The 20,958-nt window shown below is 45.2% G+C and overlaps 1 protein-coding gene across 7 annotated transcripts in view; it reads left to right on the forward strand.

Annotated features, from left to right (window-relative positions):
• USP28 (ubiquitin specific peptidase 28) overlaps positions 1–20,958 on the forward strand; it is a 505,647-nt gene that overhangs the window by 268,774 nt on the left and 215,915 nt on the right. For 6 of the 7 annotated variants that reach the window (XM_078682349.1, XM_078682350.1, XM_078682344.1 and 3 more), the window contains exons 13-15: positions 10,268–10,444; positions 18,234–18,469; positions 18,648–18,718. In XM_078682349.1, coding sequence (XP_078538475.1) covers positions 10,268–10,444; positions 18,234–18,469; positions 18,648–18,718 — 484 coding nt within the window. The remainder of the gene's footprint in view (positions 1–10,267; positions 10,445–18,233; positions 18,470–18,647; positions 18,719–20,958) is intronic. The other variant, XM_078682346.1, reaches the window with a different exon arrangement.

Here is a 20,958-nt window from a genome sequence, read left to right on the forward strand (position 1 = left end):
ATGACTTGGTGACAATAAAGTTCGTTAAAATAAAAATAAAAAAAAATAAAAAGTTTGTGGAAGAATCTCGAGGAGGAAGAGTGTCAGAGAGGGGTGCTACGCAAGCATCGGTGTTATAGAGAGGTCATTTATCCTGTCCTGAAATCTTTGTCACCTGACCTTTCCCGGGGGACCCTTCCTAACTCCTTGGCCACGGGGTTGGTTTTCACACCATCCTAGGTAATTATTATTTCTGTGTATGTGCAAATGTTCTTCTCTTTCTATCCTCTCCTTTCTGAGCATAAGTCATTGCAAGGTATAAAGTATGTGTTTGATGATTGATAAATTGAATCTTCCTTCCTATGAGTGACGGAGACTGTACTGTACTTTGTAAGTGGTTCACATGAAATTAATTTAGATAAAGATTCAAAATATTTCCAGACTCTGTGGTCATTTTATAAATGTAAGAAGATTATTTTATGTAATTTCACCACCAACTAGTTCAACTAATGGTCCATTGATCAGAGGAAACAACATTTTGATCAGTGAAAGATTAGTTGAGAATAAGAAGTGACTAATCTTGAAATGGTAGAAAATCATAAACTTTGACTCCGGCGGTTATTGCCAGGTCATACCTAACTAATCTTCACGAATCAACACTCTTTACTCTGGTCGATGGATAATTAGTTGAGTTAGTTGATGGTGATATTAACAACCATTTAACTAATACTCAGTCCTCAGTGAAATAACCACAGACTTGGGGTAAGATTCATAAGCTTTATCTAAGATTTCAGGCATAAATTTGAACGTTCATTTACAGATTTACAGTGTAAGCACCATCATTCTCATCATGGAAGAAAAAAAAAATCATTTAGTAAGAACATTCATTAACACAAAATTAATTCAACAAATCAAAATGCAAAAGAATGGATAGATGTAGAGACAAAAGGCATATGGATAGAATATATTCGCAAAGAAATGTGCACATTTGAGCCAAAATGATAATTACTTAAGGAAATACTGAAAACCACCCCTCTGGCCAAAGGACTGGTGGGAGTCCCCTGAATTAGGAACAGGAGACAAAGTCTTTAGGATAAGATCAGGACAGGACAGATACTTACTAGACTTGTCTATAAACCCGACGCACCAGGGCGCATCCCTCTTTTACACTCGCTCCCTCCTCGATGTTCTTCCGGAATCTTCAAATCTAATCAAGTTGTCATTTGAATCATGAATCTTCCCAGTCTGCGCTTCTCTTCTTTTCTTCTAGCAGCTCTCGCCTCTCTCCTCAGCATAGATGTCTACCTTGCTAACTTAAGTCACTCTAGTTATAGTCTTTATTTCTACATGTCCCACCCTCAAAAGTTGCAAATATTGAAGAAACACTGAATATGATTGGATGGGGCCAGGGGAGTTTTCATCACACCATGCTGATATATTCATTTTTATTAATATTCTAATTGTCCTGCAAACCCTTACCCTTAGCTCATTCATTACTTTTAATTCTCATACATGCATTGTTGCAATATTTTAACATTTTATACCTACTCCATTGACAAGGGATTCTAATCTCCGTTTAATCACGTCATCTGTCCTTGCTCTTTGGTAGTCATTCAGCTCTTGCTGTCATCGGGTCATATTGCGAATCCACTGAGCATGCGCGGCTCCCATTTCATCAAGCGCCATTTTCTCTCGTTCATGCACGATGGCAGGCCCAAATGTGCATTATCAATAAAGGAATCGTAAACCGATGTTAATTTATCAAATATATAGTTCTCACTGTTAACCACCCACTTCTACTCTATCCTGTGTTATTATTATTCTCTTGAGCAAAAGCATTATTAATAGCAGCTTTGCTTTTAGTTCAAACAAACATATGCCGGGCATGTGGCTCCTCAAGACCACATATTAGCTATTCCTGCGCATGTGTGAGAGTTTTTCACTCTCAAGCGGGTTAGTCACATGTTTTTCTAAGTTATTCTGATTTTCACATGCGCAAAGCGTTTTTCCGTTTTAAAGCGGCTTTTAGTTGCGTTGAATTTTATTCCATATTAATTAAGCATGCGTAAAGCTTTTCCCCCATGTGTCGATGTCTGATACGTATTATTGAAGTTAATGACTTGCTCTGAGCAAGTTTAGTTTCTTGAATCCTTGCTCCATCAGTACTATTTACTTTGTAGCTTCAGGATAGATATGCAAGATACAAATGTTCTTCTAACCATAGGGACATATACTGTGGTATGAACATCTTGGCACCTCAGTAAGGTTGGAAGGACTGGAACTGAACGGTAGTAGACCATAATCAACCGGTATTTTGTAGCTTTTTACTCCGTGATAAGTGACTTGTAATTTCGCTTGGTTTTGGAAGGAGCAGCTAACACATGTTTTGCCCCCTCTGTTGAATTGCAGGCCTGTGGATTTTCTAGACTATAAACATATGTGAAAACATGTAGAAAAACTTTGAGGAACTGAGTGTAATCACCATAACAAACAGTAAATGACAGTTTACTAATAGCTCAATTGGATTATCCTCAGCAACAGCATGCCTCTCAGTCCTTTTGCGGTACAGGCATAGGATCAAGCCACCCGAATCTATCCACCTAGGGGCAGCATGCTACCCAAACCTCCCTCCTGCAGTTGCTGCAAAATCCTTTATATCGTCTTCAGGTGGCTCACAAACACCCGGTAGGAAGACCTAGCACTTTTTACCTCACTGGGTGGAGGAGCGTCAGATTTGATCAATCGGTGATTCAGATTATGTCATGGTCACTCCCTACACTTTTTGTCACATCCCACAGATATGCCACCCATATCTCAGCACCACCCAGTAGACCCCTGTCCATACACTGAGGAGAAGTTCAAGCACTCTTGGCCAGGGGTATAGCCCCACCTGTACGGCAGTTAACACAGCCACAAATGTTATTTTAACCATAGGCATATTGTTTGCGGTATGACCATCTTGGCTCAGCAGTAAGGTTGGAAGCACTGGAAATGAACAATAATAGACAATAATCAACTGCTATTGTGTAGCTTTTTACTCCACGATAGGGGACTTGTAATCTCGCTTGGTTTTGGAAGGAGCAGCTAACATATGTTTTGTCCCTTCTGTTGCCACGCAGGCCTTGGGCTATTTTTAAGCTGTAACCATATGTGCATACAAGTAGAAATGCTTTGAAGAACTGAGTATTATCAACATAAACAATAAATGTCATTTTACTAACAGTTCGATTGGATTATCCTTGGCATCAGCAGGTCTCTCAGTCCTTTTGCAGTAGAGGCAGGGGATCAAGCCTCCAGAGTCTTGGCCTCTAGGGGCAGCATGCTACCAAACCTCCCTCCTGCAGCTGCTGTAAAACTCCTTTATATTGTCATCCGGCAGCTCACGTATACCCGTTATTAAGATCAAGCTCCTTCACCCCGGGAGCTTCACACCCGACCAATCGGTGCTCCACATTTTTTAACATTGTTACTCCTTACGCTTTTTGTCACATCCTCCGGATGTGTGACCCATACTTCAACACCACCCAGAAGACCTCTTGTCATACAGGGTCCAGTCCCACCTGTATGGCAGTTACCCCAGCCATTTTTTTGGCGTCATCAGGGGATAGGACATAGTGGAGGACTGTGATTGATCCCCTTACCACTGGGACCGTCTCCTACCCTGCCAGAAGTTGGACACTGTGTTCACGCTTGCTTTTCTACCCCCTCCCCCTCCTTTTCCTCCATTCTTCTAAGTGTACCTGGGACCAAAGCACTCCTCTCCCCTTGTTGGGGAGGGATCCAGCATCTATGCCCTGGAGTCTCAGCGTCCCCGCTGAGAGAGTCCACCGCGACAAGGGAATCGCACAAAATGGAAGACTGGGAATGATCCCTTTACCGCGGGGAGCCGTCTCCCACCCAGCTGGACATCAGACACAGTTGCTTCCTTCTCTCCTCGCTGTGTCTCCTCCCCCACTTCTTCCCTCCTTCGTTATTTGCTTGCCTCCCCTATTCCTTTCCTCTCACCCTTGAATCGCTCTCCCCCTGCTGGCTTTGTTTATCCTTGTGCCTATTCTCCGCTTAATCCCCCTCCCCGTCCCCCTTTTACATTACACCCTTACCCTTCTATACGCCGTGTACCAACGGATGTAACTTATTGATGTACCTAATGTAACAATGTGTAACTTGTAACCTATGTAACTCTCCTCATGTTAAGCGCGCTGATACCTCCGGGTCTAGCCAGCGTTATATAGAACTCAAATAAATAAATAGCAGCAGAGACCACACCAACGTACCTCAACAACAGCATGCCTTGCAGTCATTGTTAGTTAGATACAGGTAATCAACCCAACAGCATTCAGTCTCCCTGCAGCTACGTGATGCACAGGATTCTGGCATCAGAGATCTGGACTTACTGTTACACCCATTATGATATGGTGCTGAAAAAAGGGCAGAGTCCTCCTTCCTAACCTCAGTCTGTTCCCTCTGAACTTTCTTCTCTGGAGGGACAAGTTCAGAATGCTCACCCTGGCAAAAGTTCTGTCTGCCCTAGCTCCACAAGACTGGGTGGTGGAGTTGGATCTGCAGAACACCTACTTCCATATCCCTGTCCAGCAATCTAGCTAATGTTATCTGCGGTTTCAGGTAGGCTTAGAGCACATTCTGTTCACTGTGCTCACCTTTGGCCTTAACCTGTGCCCATCAGTTGTTTACAAAGGTGACTGAGGTGGTTGCAGCCCATCTGTGGAGGTTGGGAATACCAACCTTTCCAAACATTGATGACTGGTTGCTTCAGACGGTCGTGAACCATCTCCAGATGATGGCTGACTTGCTGACATCTTTGGGCTTTTCCATCTATGTCCTGAAGTCACGCATGGCTCCTACACAATGGCTCCCAACTCATTGAAGCCATCCTGGAAATGGGGCTCTTCCAAGCCTATTCCTCACCTCAACGAGTCCAGGAAATTAGAGCTATGATTCTGATGTTTCAGCTTTGACCTTGGTCTCAGTGAGAGCTGCTTTGAGGCTTCTGGCCTCTTGTCCTCCTGCATCCTGCTTTGAATCACTTCAGTTGGCACATGTGAGCTGTGCAGTGGAATCTGAAGTCTCAGTGGGCACAGCACCAGGGTAACTTGTGAGATTACATCCAGTTGTTGGAGAAGTCTGCAAAATAACTGTAGTTGTGGCTGCTCGCCCACAATAGGACTGCTGGCAGACCCCTCTCACTACCCCACCCAGAACCAACTATAATGATGAATGCATTGTTGCTGGGTTTGATAGGTTATCTGGGAGAGTTGGAAATCAGTTGACTCTGGTCTTTGGGTCATCTATTAAGAAAGCATTGTGGTACACACCTATTTCTGTATATCACATGAGTGTGTCACCCTTGCGAGCACAGACACTTTTGCACCTCACTGTACATTGTGATTTATTGTTTGATGAACATTTGTGAATATATACAATTATTGAATCATGAAAGAATGACTGATTTTCATGAAATTTTGATGGTATTAGGGACCGTTGTTCTTTTTTTAAATTTTTATTGACACCCCAGTTCCCTAGTGATCACAGGCTTTCACTTGTTTTGTATTATAGTTTATCCCTGTATTGGACATCTAGACTTTAAAAAATATATATATATTATTCTTAGCAACTTCAACCGTAAGTACAATACATTCTGCACAATGTGTACATCGCTTGCTATAATACACAGCTTTGGAATCTGCATTTATACAAATGCGCGCGTCGGATCACCAATGGCATCCCGCTGGCATCACCCAACCAAGTGTGCTCCTAGCAGTAGTGTCTGTAACAGCCCATAGCATTTAATCAACATTAAGACAAATTAAACAACATCCAATAACCCCCCCCCCTTCCTACCGATCCATACCATTTCAGTCTTTGTTTGTGACTACCATTAGATTAGCATAAGGCATTCGTTATTCAGGTGTTGGGGTGTCTCTATTCGGGTTCCCATTAGTCACCCTCATGCGTATCATCCCTATCTTAAGAGTCTTGTTTGTGGTGATTCTGATCTCCCTGCAGCTCCGAAATCATAGATGCCCATGCCAACCTATTGTCCTCTGCTTTCTCGTCCTGTCTTACAAGTCCTATCCGGACCAGCTCCGCCGTTGCCCACTCACTTATATCCCCGTACCCAGTCAGAATGCTTCAGGGGTCTTGGTTGCATCCAGGCAATCACCACCCGTCTTTTGATTAACAGTAGTACCAGGTTTACAAATCGCCTGCTTATTTTTTTATTTTTAAGAGTTGGCAGTAGGCCCAGTAATACCGTCCTAATATCCTGCGCGATAGTCCAGCCTGTGGCTCTTCCCAATCTGCCTAATACTTCCTTCCATTAAAACTGCAATGTAGGGCAAGTCTAGAGCATATGAATGAATTCCGCCCCCTAAGCATGACATCTTGGACAGCAGTCCTCCCGGGCAGAGGAATATTACGTGCAATGTATGCGGGGTGAAATACACCTGGTGTATGACATTGTAATGAAGTAATTTAAAGCGTGCATTCGTGCTAACTTTACCTACCACCCCATGCAACTTCCGCTATTCTGCCTCCTTCAGGGGCACGTCCAGTACAGCATTCCAGTTCTGCTGAAAGCGCAGCAACTCACCCGGAAGATCCGCTCTTAAGGCTCTATATAAGAATATCACTCTCCCCCCCCCCCCCCCCTGGACCATTTCTAGCATAGTTTTAAGGATATTAGTAACAGGTGGCTCATCCGGAAAAGCCTGCCAGAGCTCACGCCAACCCTCGATATTTTGGCATATTGCAAAAATTGGCCCGGACCTAGATCAAATTCGGTTTGTGCCTTGTCTTGGTCACGAAACGGCCATTCCATTATAGATCTCCCATCAGTAGACAGCCCCCCTCCCTCCAGCGACTAAACGACATAGAGTCCGCTATTGCTGCAAATGGACGAACCGCCCATAAAGGCAATTCGGGGGGATATGGGGCATGTCGGACTATCCTGCGTAACGCCTGCTCCCAGACAGTTGCCACATGTCGTACTATATAGGGATACCTATTAGGGGCCAAAGAGCCCATCATCAATAATGCAGTCATGACTCTCCCCTATACGTTCCGGCCAGCAGATGTTTCTCCCAGTTATCGTTGTCATCAAACCAGTGAACCGCATATTGTAATTGAGACGCCATATAGTACATGTCTAGCCGTGGGACTTTTAAGCCACCACCCTCCCACGTCTTTTGTAATGTTACTAATCGGACTCTCCTTCACTTTTTCTCCCAAAAGAGTGTGCCAATGAGGTTATCCAAGGTGATAAAACACGATCTCTGTATCACATAAAAACAATGTTGTAGGAGATACAGACATCTTGGGAGTATAGTCATTTTAACAATTGCTATTCGTCCCATAAGTGATAGGGGTAAATCAGCCCAGAAACGGACTGAGCCCCGTAGGCCTTCAAGAACACTGCCCATATTGGCTGCATAAAAGCAGTCCGCAAAAGAAGCCAGGCGTATTCCCAGATATCGTTCCCCTTCAGCAGCCCACGGGAGGTTTATAGTCGGTCGTACAGCTGGTTGACAGGCGGCCGTCCCACCCAACGGTATCACACTCTATTTACTGCATTTAATTCGCATCCCCGAGATGTCCCCAAATTGCCCGAGTTTACGTAGGAACACCGGGATGGATGGTCCCGCCTGACGCAGAAACAACAGCGTATTGTCTGCATATAATGAAATTACATGGTTGGTGTTACCTAGTTGTATCCCCCAAGGGTCCATGACTGCCCGTATTCGAACCGCCAATGGTACTAAGGCTATCGTGAAAAGTAGGGGCGAAAGCGGGCACCCCCTGCCTTGTTCGTCTGCGTAGTTTTATCTGTCTCGACACGGTCCTGCCCATTCTCACTCTGGCCGTTGGAGCTGCATAAAGTAATTGTGCCCATTTAATGTACTGCTCTCCAACCCCATGCCCCTCAAGACCTGCCACATGTAAGGCCACTCCACAGAGTCGAATGCCTGCTCAATATCAAGGAATACCAGCACAGTATCGGAGTCCGCTAAGCAGGAGCATGCCAGACATGTGCCAGCCTTTGTAAATTATAGGTAGTATTCTGTCCAGGGATAAACCCCGCCTGGTCTGTGTGAATCAAACGTTTCATATAGGGGAGGAGGCGGTTAACCATAATACCACTCAGTATCTTGACATGTATATTCAACAAGGAGATAGGCCTATAGGAGCTAGGCATATCAGGGTCTTTGTCTTTTTTGGGAATCATAGCCACTAGTGCTTCACTCCTAGTGGGCGGGCAGAAGCCATTCTACAACATCTCATTATAGACTACAAGTAGTCCATCCACTAAGAGCGGCGCAAAACTCTTATAAAACTCTGCCAGCAGTCTGTCCGACCCCGGGCTGTTTGCCGGTTTAAGGCGCCCGATAGCCCTAAGAATGTCATCCTTGGTGATTGGAGAGCCCAGTGCCTCCTGCTCCTTTTTTGTGACCGTGGACAGTTGTACCTTATATAAATAATCTGTTTATTGGCTCAGCCCCAGGTCTACCCGGTTAGTATAGACGACATCTAGACTTTTATATTCCACTTCACGTTGTTGCTAAAGACCCCTCTTATAACATAAACCCAGAATGGGGGGGGGGGGTGCATAGTTTTTCAGTCAAAAACTTTTCAACATCATCCCTTTATGATTACAGTTGGTCAACTCACCTTTAGAATGGAGATCATTATCTGTTTATTCTTTGGCCAAAGTTTCCTTAGTTCAGTGGTGTCATTAATTCTGTATTAATCAAGTGAGTATTTAATTGCTCTTCTAGTGCCAAGATGCTATTCGGAATAAACCTAATGCTCTTCTGATCAAGAAATGGCTAGCTTTCACTGACTAGAAGTTGTGTTTTAATAAGATTCTTGGTAGAAAATAAGATAATTCAATGGATTGTGCTTTCATTATGGACCGCTGCAAAATATTGAAAACTCTAGTTCTCTATAAAGGGTTTACATTGTACAGCTAGCATTAAGTTCTCAAATACTTGTCTTATGTTCAGAAAAGAAGTCCAAATTTCACTTGTTTCTAGCCAAATGTATTCAGGGAGTGAGAAAAGATTTCAGATAGTCTCAGATTCATTCATGTAGCGAGAACAGTATTTGAGACAGTCTTAGAACACATAGACTAGGACTTCGAACTTTATACGTTTGAATAGATGATAATAGGACCAGGCAATACAATACCTTAAATACTCAGAGTATTGTTAACACATACTAATATATTGCATGTTTCAAAAGGACATGGCTAATCTTGTATCTCTAACTGTATGCACAGAAGAAGATTATGTGAATAAAACAAATCTGTTCTCTAATCAACTATAACAAAATACATTATCTCAGGAGTAGTGACATTAAAAGCCATGACTTGGGAAAGATTCTCCCCTTCCCAATCCTGTATGTAACAAAAAATATGGGACGGGGTCGGAGTTACTAATAGTTGCTGTTGCACTGTTACTTTACTTATTTAGATAACTGTCCAAGCATGCAGCATCTTTATATTTCAGTATTTCTAATTGTTTCATACTTTTTGAGAGGTTACATCAAATGGAGCCCTTGGGACTTTTCTGCGCTAGGTTCTGAAACCACAATGTGGTAATTCTTTGAACTGTTTTGACAGAAACGCATTTAGGATGAAGAATCCTAGTTATCAAATATTTTTCTGTCCATGCTTGTTAGCATTGGTTTGTGTTTGAGATGTGATGCTCACTGAAGAGCTTCTTCCTGTCTGTTGCTGTTCTTTCACACTTTGAGAGTGTCTCTTTAGCTGACAGCACAGTGACCTCATAAACATTGCTGTAATCTGCAAAAAAGGTAGTTATAAAATGCAATGAAGCACTATTACATTTTATAGCTGTGTTTACTTGTTCTCCTTGAAAATAACTGCCTTTGGATGGTTTAGCCCGATGGAATTTTTGCCTTAACTTGTGTTTTTTTTCCTTTTACTGAATGGAGATTGCAATGTGACAAACGGTTTACAGTTTTTTATGATATTTCCTGGTGATCCTGATGCACCTCCGTCTGTACTCGTCTAATGTGCATAGGCTGAACGTGAGATGATCAATCACCCTTTAATGCTCATAAAGTACACTCTTATTATCAAGATTCACTATTCTCATTCTTCTTCCAGCCAATCAATTACGCATCGATGGCAAAAGATGGGAATGTAATTTCTGACGGCCCCTGTTATAATAATCCAATTTTTCTCAGCATTTTCAGAATATTTGTTGCCATTAATAAGTCTGAAACTTTGAATTGTTTCATCCCTTAGGTACTTGAATTTTGGTTCTGGTCCAATTCGATACCCTTTGTCCGATGTGCTGCAGTATGCCCTTGAATTTGCTTGTACCCCATTGACCGTGATATGTAGTGGTCAAAGCTCCCAATCCACTGCAACACCTTCCACAGAGGAGCCACTTCCCCCTGTTACAATCAGTGAAATACATGGGTAAATAAATAAAATCAAACACTTTTTTTTTTGTTTGTTTTAATTTTAAATGAAAGTTGATTTCGTTATGAGATGTATTTGTTGAATCTTCTATTGTGTGTGCAATCACAGGAGTGAGACAGTTGTACTTTTTCGGTTCGTGAGAAAGAGGGGAAGCAGAATGTGGAAACTATTTCTGCGTCAGTGTTTGAAACTTATAAAAATATTATTTCATATTCTAGTACTCTTAACTTTCCTGGTTAATATTAGTCTCCTGACATGGGGTCAATTTTATACAATTGGACCTTTTCGTGAACTCTATATTTTGAATGCCATAAAACATTCAGAAATTGCCGGCTTGACTCCTAGTATGGGGGTAGATGTTCATTATTTTGTCCTTATTATCCCTAATAATTTCTTTCTGGTTTAGTGATTTGAACTTGGGCTAAGTTTTTTCACACAGGTAACAATGGAAATATATTTAATTCTCAAGATCTGATAGAGACTACTAGCCGCAGATTCCTTAACGTGGAATTATCCCCAGGCGTGAGACTGGATCCGGAATTTTTTTGCCACAGCATATCTGCGCGCTGGGGGGCGGTACCACGTGACTCCGCCCTGACGTCGGCGCGGGCGTGACGTCAGCAAGTTATAAGCCCCACCGCGGAGCGCCAACGTCAGTTTTTTCTCTTTTCTGCATGCAACGCGGATCCGGATTGTGTCTTGACCTGTTTTCAGGCTTTCTTTTTTCACGCTTTCGCGTGATGAACAGTGTGTGAATGCCTTTGGGCTTCAAGACGTGTACATCCTGTGCACGTCCGATGTCGGCGACGGACCCTCACCTGATTTGTATGTGGTGTTTGGGCGAGCACCATGACTTGACAGACTGCGACGCCTGTCAGCACCTCAAACCTAAGTCACGACGAGAGCGCCGGATGAAATTGATGCTATTCCATTTCTCCAGGTCGGTGTCATCTCAGCGTCCGACCCAACCTCGGAAGCCAGGAGCCGCCGATTCTGACTGCGACATCGCCCCTCACCACGGTTCCAGGGTCGTCGCTCACCGACTGGTAGGTCCTGCAGTTTGTCTCCGAGGCCCTGTCCTCCTTCGTCAGAGGGCGCGGGCTCTCTTCAGGACGTGTGCCCTCGCCTGTTGCCTCCCTACCTGCCTTTTCCTGGCGTTGGGGCGACTAAGGTCCAAGTGACAGCCTACACTGCCGCTCTGAAGGCTTCTTTGGCCCGCCTCCACCTCCTGAGATGTCAGCGCATCCCTTGCCTCGTGCGGGGCCTTCCGCAGAGTCGCTGGCGGCTTCGGCCCAGGCGCCGAAGGTTTCAGCTGCAGGTTGGAGGAGGGTGGTGTTACCGAGGTGTAGTTCTTAGGGCTCCCATTGTCGGCACCTGGCGCACTTGCCTCGCCGCAAATCCCCACGGGGCTCCCTGTGGTGTCACAGGAGGTCGCCGGTTTGGCGCCGAAGGCCTTCCTCCCCGGCTCCGGTGGTGCCGCGGGTGGAGGCCGGGGCCTGGAGTGCTTTTCCGAGTCCCTCTTGGCCCTCTGTGCGGGCGGCTGCCCCCTGTGAAGTAGAGCTGGTGCCTTTTTGGCGCTGTTCCCTAGCCAAACTGGCTCTGACCCTGCCCCTTTCTCCCAGGGAGCACGTGGTACTGGAGGTCGACTCGGCGCTGCAACTGTCACCTCCGGCACCGATTGACGTTGAGCCGGCTCCTGTGGCGGACTCCACGGTTCCACGCCGGCGTCGGGTCCTTGACTCGTTTCCGGAGAGTCCCTCCTCCCCGAAGGTTGGTCATCTTCTGGTCTCTTTCTCTCCGGAGACGGGACGCAGCTTTGTGCTTTTTCACCGGCGTCTTCTAGGAAGGGCTCTTCGCCGTCCCCGCAGCCTCAATCCTCCGACCCTCTTTTCCGCAACTCGCAGTTGGACCCTCCACTGGCTTCCTCACGTTCCCCGGGTGTCCCACAGGTCCCACGTTCCCCGGGAGTCCCTCAGGTCCCCCACTCATCTGTGGATCCACCACCATTCAGGGGCTGGCCTCTTCCTCCTCTAGCTGGACTTAGGGACAGACGGCTCAGTTTTCAGCTGTCGCACACCGAGGAGTTGCTCTCCCCCCTGCGGCGCCCCACGGAGGCCGGTACTGCCTTTGTTCGGGCTATTTCTACGGCCGCAGGCATTTTGCGGATGGGTGAACCCGTCGCCCCATTCTCTGCAGATAATCTCTTGGAAGTTCTCCACCAGGGCTCTGGTGGACAGGAACTCTTCCTTCCTTTCGAAGCATCGCTCCACAATTATCTTCTGAGGTCTTGAGGGCATCCTTCCACGGGTAATCCGGTGCCTCAGTCGCCCCGGAATCACCACTGTCCTGCTCCGCACAGCGCATTCTGCCTTTCCTTCCACCCTTCTACTTAGGGCTCTCTTCTGCGGACTGCTTTTCCGTGCTTGCTCGTGGTGTTGTTTCCTCTGTCTCTGGAGGCCCGTTGGTTGGCAGTCATGGGGGCGTAACATCTTTACTTCTTCCAGTTCTGCTTTGCAGGCGCTCAACACTCAACTGTGTCTTGGCTAGAGCTACCTCCAGTCTGTGGGATTCTGTGGAGTCCCTTCTTTCTCATGTCTCCCATGAGGGTGTCCACGCTGATCTGCGGCACCATGTGTTGGATGGTCGGGAGTTGGCTGCGTTTATTCTCCGCGCGGCCTTGGATGTTGCTGATGCTCTCGGCTGTGCTATGGCCAGTTCTGTGGCTCTCCGTCGCTGAGCTTAGCTGCGGGATGCTGTCTTTCCTGAGAATGTTAGGGAGCGTTTGGTTGACCTTCCCTTTGATGGGGTCCTTTTGTTTAACACTCATGGAGACTCTGCCATTCAATTTCTCCTTGCGGGACTCCGTCCTCCTCCCTCTCCGTAGGCTGGCTTGTTGGTCCTCTGGGGCTTGATGGGAGGCGTTATCCCACCTGCTTCCTGGAATCTGGTGTTTTGATTGGCCGTTGTCGGTCTTGTGTCTTAGGGGTTCCGTGATTGGCCCTCTCTTCTGTTGGCTGCTGGTCCAGCCCTTTTGGTATGTGTGCATTTTTTGTTGGCTGCTTGATAAGCCGGCTGTGGTTCTATCCGCAGGTTCTTATGTTCTTGTCCCCTGATGCGGGATTCTTTCCCTAAGAGTGGTTCCCATGTTTTCTTTGGGACATGTCATACCCTAAGTGGGGTACTGGTAGCTATTGTGTAGCTCTGTCCTATGCTGGATCGGTGTGGGCTCTCTTGCGTGCTCCTCGCCTTTCCTAGCATTGCTGTATTCCGCTGGTGCGGTTTCTTTAATCCTTACCTGGGCGTAGCTTGCGCTGCTCCAGGTTCTGTCATCCTGGGTATCCGCTGCATCGCTAGGCTGGCTTTGGCATGCTGTCTGCAGCGTTGTGCTGTGGTATCTCCACCTTTTTGTCTAGTGTTTCAGCTTGGTCCTCTGTCTGGTGTTACAGGGGGGTTACTTTCCTGTGTTCTGGTTGACGGCTTGGCCCGCCTGTGTCTTCCGGTTGGTCCCACTTTTTTTCGTGGATCGGTTTCTGTCTGGCACAGTCTCCCCTTAGGGGGTTGTGCTGGATTTACCCGGCCTTTGCCTTCGTTTTGAGCTTTGCCTAATTGTGGTGTTCAGCTCGTGGTGCTTGCCAGTTCATGGCTGCGCCCGCATGCTCTTTTCTGGTCCACGACCGGGAACCTTGGTGTGGGCCCTTGTACTTCTACCTCTTGTTCTGCTGGAGCCTTGTAATACTACGTATTTCTTCTCACGCCTGCCTTTTCTTGACTGTGGAGTCGTTTCTGCCTTGTCCGTTGACTCAAGGCTGTGGCCGGTGCAGCGGTTCCCTTCACTGTGTGTGTGTGTATGTGTGTGTGTTTCCCGTTGGAGGGCTTTGCCTCCGTTTCTACCCCTTCTCCTTGGAGTCTTGGGGTGATTCTTTCTTCCTCGGTACTCATCTGCGGTTGTGTGTCCCTTCGGGGCTTTCTGGCGGATGTCTTGGTACCTTGGCTGGGCTTGGGGTGTTCTGGTCTCCCTTCGCCTTGTCCTTGCTCCTTGTGCTTGGTGATGGCTGGGCCGCCCTTCTTGTCCCCGTTACACATCCCCTGCTGGGGCCCTGTGTTCTTCCTTCTGGTACACTCTCTCGCAGATCTTCCTCCCTTCTGGGTATGGAAAGGGTATCTATTCTACGTTAAGGAATCTGCTGCTAGTTGTCTCTATCAGATGTACAAGTTACTTACCTTCGGTAATGATGTATCTGGTAGAGATGATTCTAGCCGCAGATTCCTTCATGACCCGCCCTTCCTCCCCGTTCTGCGAGGACCTTTAGCTTGGTCTTCGGCACTCGCCCACCTCTGGGTGGTTTTTGTCTACTGCGAGTGTCTTCTTTCACTTCCTCCCTAGTGGGATGCTTCGCTTGTTGGTTGATCCACTCCTTCCTTTCTGTTGACTGGTTGGTGATTTACTGGGTACTTCTGCGTCCCTACAGACTGGTATCCCAGTGTGGAACCTACTTGTGCCCTTCTTCTGTTTCATTGCTTGAGCTTTCTGACTCCTCTGAGTTGGGGCCTCTTGGCTGTGCCTCGGTCCTTAATTCTGTACAGGGGATACCTTCTCCTTGCTGGTGTTGTCTTGGGGTAAATTGTCAGTACTCTTTTGTCCTGGACTTCTTGTCCTTCCCTGCTTATGGACTGTGGTTGCAGACCTCTGCGTCTGCTGTGACATTTTTCACATGCTTTCTGCCCTAGGGAGGCTGTCCTATTTGCTTGCAGGGTGGCTGGGCAGTCGCTGTGCTCTTCTTTTTCGTTCTATGACTTTTGGTGCTATGGTGTTTGGCACTCCTTCGGATGGTGTTGTTCCTCCCCATTCGTCCCTTCCCTTCCCTTTCTGTTCCTAATTGTTTCGCACACTGTTCCTATATTCTCACAGTTTTTGTTTCTGATGGCTCCGCATCGTGGCGCGGAAAAGTTCTCAGAAGAAAACCAACACCAGCGCGCTGGGGTGGGGATAATGTGACCTTGCTGACATCACGCCTGTGGACGACATCAGGGCGCAGTCACGTGGTACCGCCCCCCGGCGCGCAGAGATGCTGTGGCAAACATTTTCCGGATCCAGTCTCACACCTGGGGATAATTCTATGTTAAGGAATCTGCGGCTAGAATCGTCTCTACCAGATACATAGTTACCAAAGGTAAGTAACTCGTAAGTCAGAGAAACCACTTTGTGTTTTCCCATTAGCATTTCTCTAATCCCATTCAGTTTTAATGTGTGGTGCCAAAATAAATTGAAATCAGTTGAATGGAAGACATAAGTTTTCCCCCACTAATTTTGCCGAAAAGTGTCACACCAAATGACAAAAGTTTTTTTTCGTGAGGGCAATCCCCTATAAAGAGCAACATCTCAAAAACAAACATTTTAAGCAAAAAATAAGTAGAAATGCAATGTAATAAGGAACCCATTCGGGTAGAATATGCCTCTTCACTCCGCATACCATTATCCCTCATGCTGTCACAACGCGGTCATAATGACCGCGTTGTGACAACGCATACCATTACTCCGCAAGTCGTTTAAACGACTTGCGGAGAGGGGGCGCTGGATATTGGAATATTAAAATGTACTAGTCCAACTCCAGTCTGTGCGGAATTTAGGCAAGGTGTTGGATTTAAAATTTGTAATGACTTGCGGAGTAATGGTATGCGTTGTCACAACGCGGTGTTTATAACGACCGCGTTGTGACAGCACGCGTGGTCACGGATGCGGGGTGAAGGTGCTTTACCATTCAGGTATTGTTATATCGGTATTACTACACTGTGGTGGGGTCACAGCGAGATATTGACTGGGGAGCTGAGCAGCATAAGAAAACAAGAGAAAAAGGGAAAAAAACAGCCTTCTAACTTTGCCTTTTGTTAACTATGATGGGACCGTCCTTTAGAATAGTGCAACTCCTCTCTGAGGGTGGGTTGTAGTAATGGTTGAAACTAGTTTTACGTACGTCCAGCACTGATTTGACTATCTCATTTCAATCTAAAAAAAATGTGGGTGGAGGGAGCAATTTAATTGTGTATTTATTATGCCAAAAAAATTAATGATGAGTTTTGATAGAAATTTCTTGCGAGCTCTGCTGTGTGCCTGGACAAACAGAGATGCAAGTAGAAAGTTTGTATTTTTCCTCCATTCGTTAATGACTGTGGTGGACAGTTTCTGATTTTTCGATACCTTTGTGTTGCACAACATATCCTATCCCTCTTTCGAGCACTTCCATCGCACACTTCAGCTTTTGTCAGTGATCCTAAATTATTTAGGTAAAGCCTCACTATCTAGTGGTATCAAGAGAATTTTCAGCAAGTTTGAAGCTTTCCAAGGCTTAATACTTTTCTTTAGTGAAGTTGCTGTTTTTGAAAGTAGTGTATGAACTAATCAGAAATTGTTTTAAGGCAAATCCACGCCCAGGTGGGCTCTGCTCTTCAACTGGAATCCTTGCAAAAAAATATTAGATGTTGTTTAAGCACCTACATGTTATGCCCTTGACATACAAAGTAGAAGCGTACAGCAAAATAAATGTGGCTCGCTAAGGAATTTGTTTCGAATCAATTGTTGTATTGGAAGCCGACTTGCACATTTATGACTACGGTGAAAAGGTAAAATAGCTGTAGCTCAACCTAACTTACATTCAGAAATCACAATTTACTGCCTTACGCGATTGTTATAATCATTTTACAGAGGAAAGCAACAGGGCCTATATAATGTGATGTTTCTCATTGCATAGTTTTAAACCCATGTATTCTAGTTCTTATTAAATACCTTTGTTTGTAAGTTCTATGCATAAAAAGCAGAATGGTATGAACTCAATACGCAGAGACGTCTAGTTTAGAATACTATTTATCACTATGTTTGGGATGTTCGTTTCAAGGCCCACTCGAGTCTTCACTTTTTGTGAATGAATCATGGCACCTCCTAAAACTCAACAATGATAATTAGTGGCTTATTGCATTCTGAATATATGCAAAGTATATATTTGTTTTATATATTTGGCATTGCTTCTTCACACTGAGTATAGCATACAGATAGTAAAAAAGAACTACTGCATAAGGTCTGGTTATAGTTCTCAATATAGAAGTGTCCTTACACTCAATTTAATCTCTCCTTACCTGGGTTTAACAATTGCAGCATTTTAATTTTTTTAAATAAATTATAAACACTGCAAAAACATATCGCTAAAAGTCCAAAGGCATATAGGGTAAAAATGTTGAAATTCAATCCGTGCCATTCATGTAGGAGTAGCAGGGTCGGATGGGGCAGAAAATGTGTGACATGGCACCAAAATAAAAGTAGACCCTCCTTAGCAAATCACATAGCTAAAAAAGTGGCACATATTTGCAATTGGGCCACTTTGAATTTGTAAAAACACTCTATACAGTTGTTTTCTTCGATATGGCAGATTACATGCATTTGTGCTTGCTGCAGGCAATGTTTTTGGTAATATTAGGGAAACCAACAGTAAAAACAGGCCTACAAACAGCGAAATATAAGCCCACACATAGACATTTTAGACCGGCCCTTCGGGCACTGTCAGATTGCCCTATGGGCCTGCGCGATCCTGAGTAGATGCTTCGTAGTAGAGACACCTCAACAACTATAAACAATTCTTTGATTACACCGCTGTGGAAAATGTGCTCTGAAATAAACCAGTTGATAGTCAATTAATAATGTAGTATTTCAAAATGGATAGCATCAAGCGTGCAAAGTATATTCTGTTTGCACACCATTTCAAGAATGCATCAGAAATGAACACCTGTTTTGGTTTAGTCCTTCAGAAGCATCGCAAAGCCTGAACACTGAGGATCACTTGTTATCTCCTGTGAATCCCTCTACAGCAAGCGTTTCGCCTCCGCATCATCCCCCACACCACCCACATGACTTCCACAGGACAGCTCTTGAGGCATCTGAACATCCTGCTCCTCGAACGGTCACAGTAGATGAGCTCCAGAATATTGAAGCCTGCCTGAAGCGGTGGAGGGCAGAGGTGGAACAAGACATAGAAGGTCAGATTGCAAATGGACTGCATACTCCCTCATAATGCCCACACTCTTGACAGTGCATGAGAATCCTTCCATCCTGTTGTAAATACATTCCCTCATCATTAAGGTTTTGTAAACACTTTCTTTCCCGTTGTGTTATGTGTGTTTGTGCTGCATATCTAACATATTTTCTTGTTCACAGATCTAAAAAAGTGTATTGCTGAAACTAACCAATCCATTGAGCAGATATACACAGATCCAGAACTTGCCCAGGTAGGAAACTTGTGAAATTTGCAATAAATATTACACTGCCTTTCAACCAATCATAATGTGTTTGGAGAGATTACCCACTAATCAGTATGTACAGTAGAATAGTACCGGATGAGCCTTCATTGTATAGGGAAGTGAAGGAAGGTGTCTGGGAAGCACTCAATATAAACCATGAATGGCATGATCTCAGTATTCCTTCAGCCTCGTAAATATCCCTATCTTTGTAGATGAGGAAGCATATTGCAAACCATACATTGCAACCTTATTACTGCTTCTACCAAGTAAATCTCCCCTTCTCAATATAATGTGAATGTCGTTTTTAGTGTATACAGAAACAAATAAATTCAGTATAAGAAGCACCAGATGTAATTTTACTACTTGAATGTCATTATAATAATTTCGAATTTCTTACCTGAATATTATTCAACTGACAGGGAGTTGCACAAAAAAGCAGTTAAACCTGAAAATACCAAACTTCACATAGCACCGACTGTGGAAACAGGGTAAACATCACATCAGCTGTGGTGTAACTGGGAAAGAAATACCCTCACAACTCATCCGTTTGGATTCTGAGTTACATAGGTAGACATTTAAAAATAGTGTATAATTTGAATGCACGCATTTCCTTAAGTGTTGTACACATCACTAGCCAAACTGTCTGGAGTTCTTTCGGGATAGGAATGTTCCCAGCATGGCATACAGTCTTCCCATGCGCATTGCATGCCCAACCGCTGCCAACAGTGTGGCCAGAAAGCTGGCCCGAGATGACGAGCACTTGGAAGAATGCTTGTAGTGTACTACAAGCTTTTTACAGATTGCATGAACCATAGTTACATAGGCCTGGGGGTTCCATTTAGGGAACCCCAGGCCTGCTTACAGGCACAAGATTACAAGATTGAGGTGACGTATGTTTGAGGTGACCATGCTTTCTGAGACATTGGAAGTGTATTGCTGGCATTCGATAGACTCGAAGGACCGAACCAAGCAACTGAAGTGGGGAAAGAAAACCTACTGTAGAAATGTCATTAGTTCTTTTTGGCACAGTGGCCTGCTGATTAGTTTTCTGAAACTGACATTTGATGAATGGTATGTTTGAAATGTTTGAAGGGAAGCGCTGCGAGGCCTCCGGGTAGTTTGGCGCTATATAAATATAATTTTTCATTTCATTTCAAGTGTGGACTCCAGATCCTGTTGTTGGTGTACGAAGGGTCCTTTAAAAGGGGCAAACCTTTTGTCTTTCTTCCTGATCACTGTCACGTGTGACTGTTGATAGCCTGTCCAAACTGCTGACACATGTTTGTGCCTCTGTTGTGGGTGCTTCAGCCAGGAGGCAACCCTGCTGTGAAGAGCATCACTCAAGACAAAGGCTGAGTTTGGAAGACTATCTGAATAGGTAACTGGAAAAGGAAATTGACCCAAACCAGTTCTGAAATGACAGATTGACCATGCACATACTCTGTCTGCCATTCCCGCATAAGAGTTAGAACTGGGGACACAAATTTTGCATGAGTTCCAATTTCTCTCTTACCAAGGAGAGAGGATGCTCCACAGAGTATCCTGAGGACTACTTTATCAGCTTTTCAGAGGTGAATAGATATCACCTGCTGTCTGATCTGGTGGAAGATCTTCCTGTCTTAACCTAGAAATCTGACAAGTTCATCCTGAGCGAGAGGGAAGGAGCAAACTGATGCTACAGAAGGAGCTCACTGCTGGTGTGGGCACAGATTGTGGACTTTGTAGCTGTGGTACACCCACCAGAGACTCACAGCTAGCATGACTGGTCCTCAAGCCTGGCAGCTCCTCACGGACTTATTTGAGGAAACCACAGCACTTCAGAAGCATGCTTGAGTGGCTCCCGCTGTCATCCCAGCTGTGGCCCATGCCAAAGTCTGCTCAAATGGCTTGCCTGAATGAAGAAGAGATTGTCGTTGGCATTTTTTATTTTTATTTATTTTAAAAGTTTTATATAGCGCTGGCTAGACCCGGAGGTATCAGAGCGCTTTACATGAGCATCGGATCATGGTTACATCGTTACAAAGGTTACACAGTTCTTAGAGCATGGCAACATAGTTACTTGTAAGGTCGAGATAAACAAAAGCACAAATACGTAAGGGGAAAAGAAGGCAAGGTGAGAGATTCAGGGGAGGGGGTTGGAGTAGGGGAAGTAGACCGATAATGAAGGCGGGAAAGAGGAGGGGAGGGTGAGAGACACAGCACAGGGAGAGTAGGGGAAGGGTGACGGG

The sequence above is a fragment of the Lissotriton helveticus genome, chromosome 3_1, assembly GCF_964261635.1.
Source record: "Lissotriton helveticus chromosome 3_1, aLisHel1.1, whole genome shotgun sequence".
Lineage (NCBI taxonomy): Eukaryota > Metazoa > Chordata > Amphibia > Caudata > Salamandridae > Lissotriton > Lissotriton helveticus.